At 51.8% G+C, this 2500-nt stretch overlaps 1 protein-coding gene across 1 annotated transcript in view; it reads left to right on the top strand.

Annotated features, from left to right (window-relative positions):
• Positions 1-2500, top strand: part of wdr11 (WD repeat domain 11) — a 65848-nt gene that overhangs the window by 58840 nt on the left and 4508 nt on the right. Inside the window, exons 24-27 of the mRNA XM_031578885.2 lie at positions 23-118; positions 1443-1608; positions 2168-2265; positions 2452-2500. The exon at positions 2452-2500 is cut by the window's right edge and continues 97 nt beyond it. Of these exons, the coding sequence (XP_031434745.1) occupies positions 23-118; positions 1443-1608; positions 2168-2265; positions 2452-2500 (409 nt within the window). The remainder of the gene's footprint in view (positions 1-22; positions 119-1442; positions 1609-2167; positions 2266-2451) is intronic.

Below are 2500 nucleotides of genomic sequence, written 5' to 3' on the forward strand. Positions count from 1 at the left end.
TTCATTTCCTCCCCTGCTACAGAGGTTCCAATTAGAGCGGGTGCATCTACAGGAAGTGAAGCGGTCCAGCTATGAGCACACCAAGAAGTGTGCTGACCAGCTCCTCCTGCTGGGCCAGGTATGTAACTGCACTCACTGACATGCCCGCTGCCAAACCGAAGTCCAGTTGTCAGTTGTCATTAGCCAAATCTGTGGCACCGTCCCGAGCCGTCTCCACTGAGGGTCACGACTGTCTCATTGCACAGATTGAGCTCTTCTCAATAAAATGTCCAAACCATTTAAGGATGACAGAACAAACACACAACGGGTTTCTCTTCTGTTTTTCTTTTTCCTATTGTTCTCAACCAAATTCCTCAAACATGCACACAGGCATACACACACACAGCCTTCTGAAATCCAGTGTAGCGAGCTCCACATCAAGACAGGTTATGGGCTGTGCGTCACGGGGAGTGAGAGCAGCCAAGCGATCGAGCCAGAGCTCCCTGCAGTGGTTCAGTGTAATAAGTGGTCTGACTGCGGGCGAGAGGCCTACAGCAGCATCCATCACCCCATCCCATCTGCCTCATCATCAGACCCTCACTCCTCAACTCTGCACTTACAGCACAGCTCTGTGTGTGTGTGTGTGTGTGTGTGTGTGTGTGTGTGTGTGTGTGTGTGTGTGTGTGTGTGTGTGAGTGTGAGAGTGAGTGAGTGAGTGTGTGTGTGTGCTGGGGGGGGGGGGGGGGTTGCTGGAGCAGATGGGCCACTCCTGGCTCCACATGCCTGGAAGGACACTAACCGATGGCTAGGCTGAGTGCTCTGGCATTCCCAGGCTGTGGTGGTGTGTGTGTGTGTGTGTGTGTGTGTGTGTGTGTGTGTGTGTGTGTGTGTGTGTGTGTGTGTAACCGATGGCTAGGCTGAGTGCTCTGGCATTCCCAGGCTGTGGTGGCGGCTGCAGCTTATGTAGAGATGTAGAGACTAGTGATCAGAACTGCCATTGAAGTCTGATGGGGAAAGCCTTCACAGATTGGTGTTAGTAAATATGCCTCCAGCTATTGGAGCTTTTGTTGAGACTTGTCAGTGAAAGCCAAGGGCACAGCCATATTAGACATTTAGAATAGTGTCTGAATGGAAACACAAGCCAAACCAAAGACTAGATGTCCTCATGTGATAAAGACTAGATGTCCTCATGTTCTAAAGACTAGATGTCCTCATGTTATAAAATTACATCTTTAACCATTTCTGGTGCCCCTTAGCCGTAGCAAGATGTGTCTTTCATGAAACACTCTGGCCCATCAGTCTGCCCATCAGTCTGCCCAGCATCCATCCATCCGTCCGTCTGTAGTAACGATTACTTCCACACGTCCAATCATTTGACCCCTTAATGAACCCTACTGCTTTATGCAGTAATTAACATGGGTGCCTCTAGACTGCGCTGATCTTGTATGGTTGTGCGCCTTCAGACCGACCGTGCCGTGCAGCTGCTGCTGGAGACGAGTGCAGACAACCCCAGCTACTACTGCGACTCCCTCAAGGCCTGCCTGGTCACCACCATCACCTCCTCGGGGCCCTCACAGAGCACCATCAAACTGGTGGCCACCAACATGATCGCCAACGGCAAGCTGGCAGGTAACGCCACACCACAAAGCTACTGAGCTTTCAGCTGATCAGTGTTATTGTGAACGGTGAAACTGTTACAGAAATATTTGTTTTGAGTGGAGGAATGGTTATTGTGGTACAGTTATTGTGGCATACTTTGTGTATGCCAAGACTGCAGGATTTGAGGACACAGCTTTGAGTCTGACATTTTCAGCCAAAGCAGCCCCAGTATGCCACTTAGCCAAAATCAACCAGAACATGTCCAAGCTGTTCACTGGCAGGATAAACCCAATCTTCTCCACACCCAGAGAGAGGATCATCTTGGCCACATACAGCAGCAGTGATTTTAAGTCTGCACCTGTTCATGCACAAGCAAACCTTTAGTGATTTGAGACCCCAGTGTTCCACTGTGTAGCTCTAGGGAGCCCCCTACAGTCAGCTTCCTGTAGTGCATCCCCATTGGCGACTCGGTGTCTGTGACGGTACACCTTCACTGCGGTGCAGAACCATAAATTCTGTGTTTGTTCTCTCTTGTCTCCTCTTCTTTCCTCTTCTCTTCCCCTCCCTCTCTCGCTCCCTCGCTCTCCAGAGGGTGTGCAGCTGCTGTGTCTGATTGATAAGGCGGTGGACGCCTGCCGCTACCTGCAGACATATGGCGAGTGGAACCGCGCCGCCTGGCTGGCCAAGGTACCGTCCGCCATCCCAACTCTCATCAGTCTCCCGTGATCCCTCCAGCCAGGCATAGAATATTAAAGCTGTCAGTCCCCCACCAGGGGGGTGACGAGTGTGTTTTGGCACCTGTTCAGTTTTACATCAGCTCCCAAACCCAAGCCCACTGTCCCCCACCTCCGTGTCTCTCTGTCTCCTCCTCAGGTGCGTCTGAACCCGGCGGAGAGCTCCGACGTGCTGAAGCGTTGGGCCG

This window comes from Clupea harengus, chromosome 13, assembly GCF_900700415.2.
Source record: "Clupea harengus chromosome 13, Ch_v2.0.2, whole genome shotgun sequence".
Taxonomy (NCBI): Eukaryota; Metazoa; Chordata; class Actinopteri; order Clupeiformes; family Clupeidae; genus Clupea; species Clupea harengus.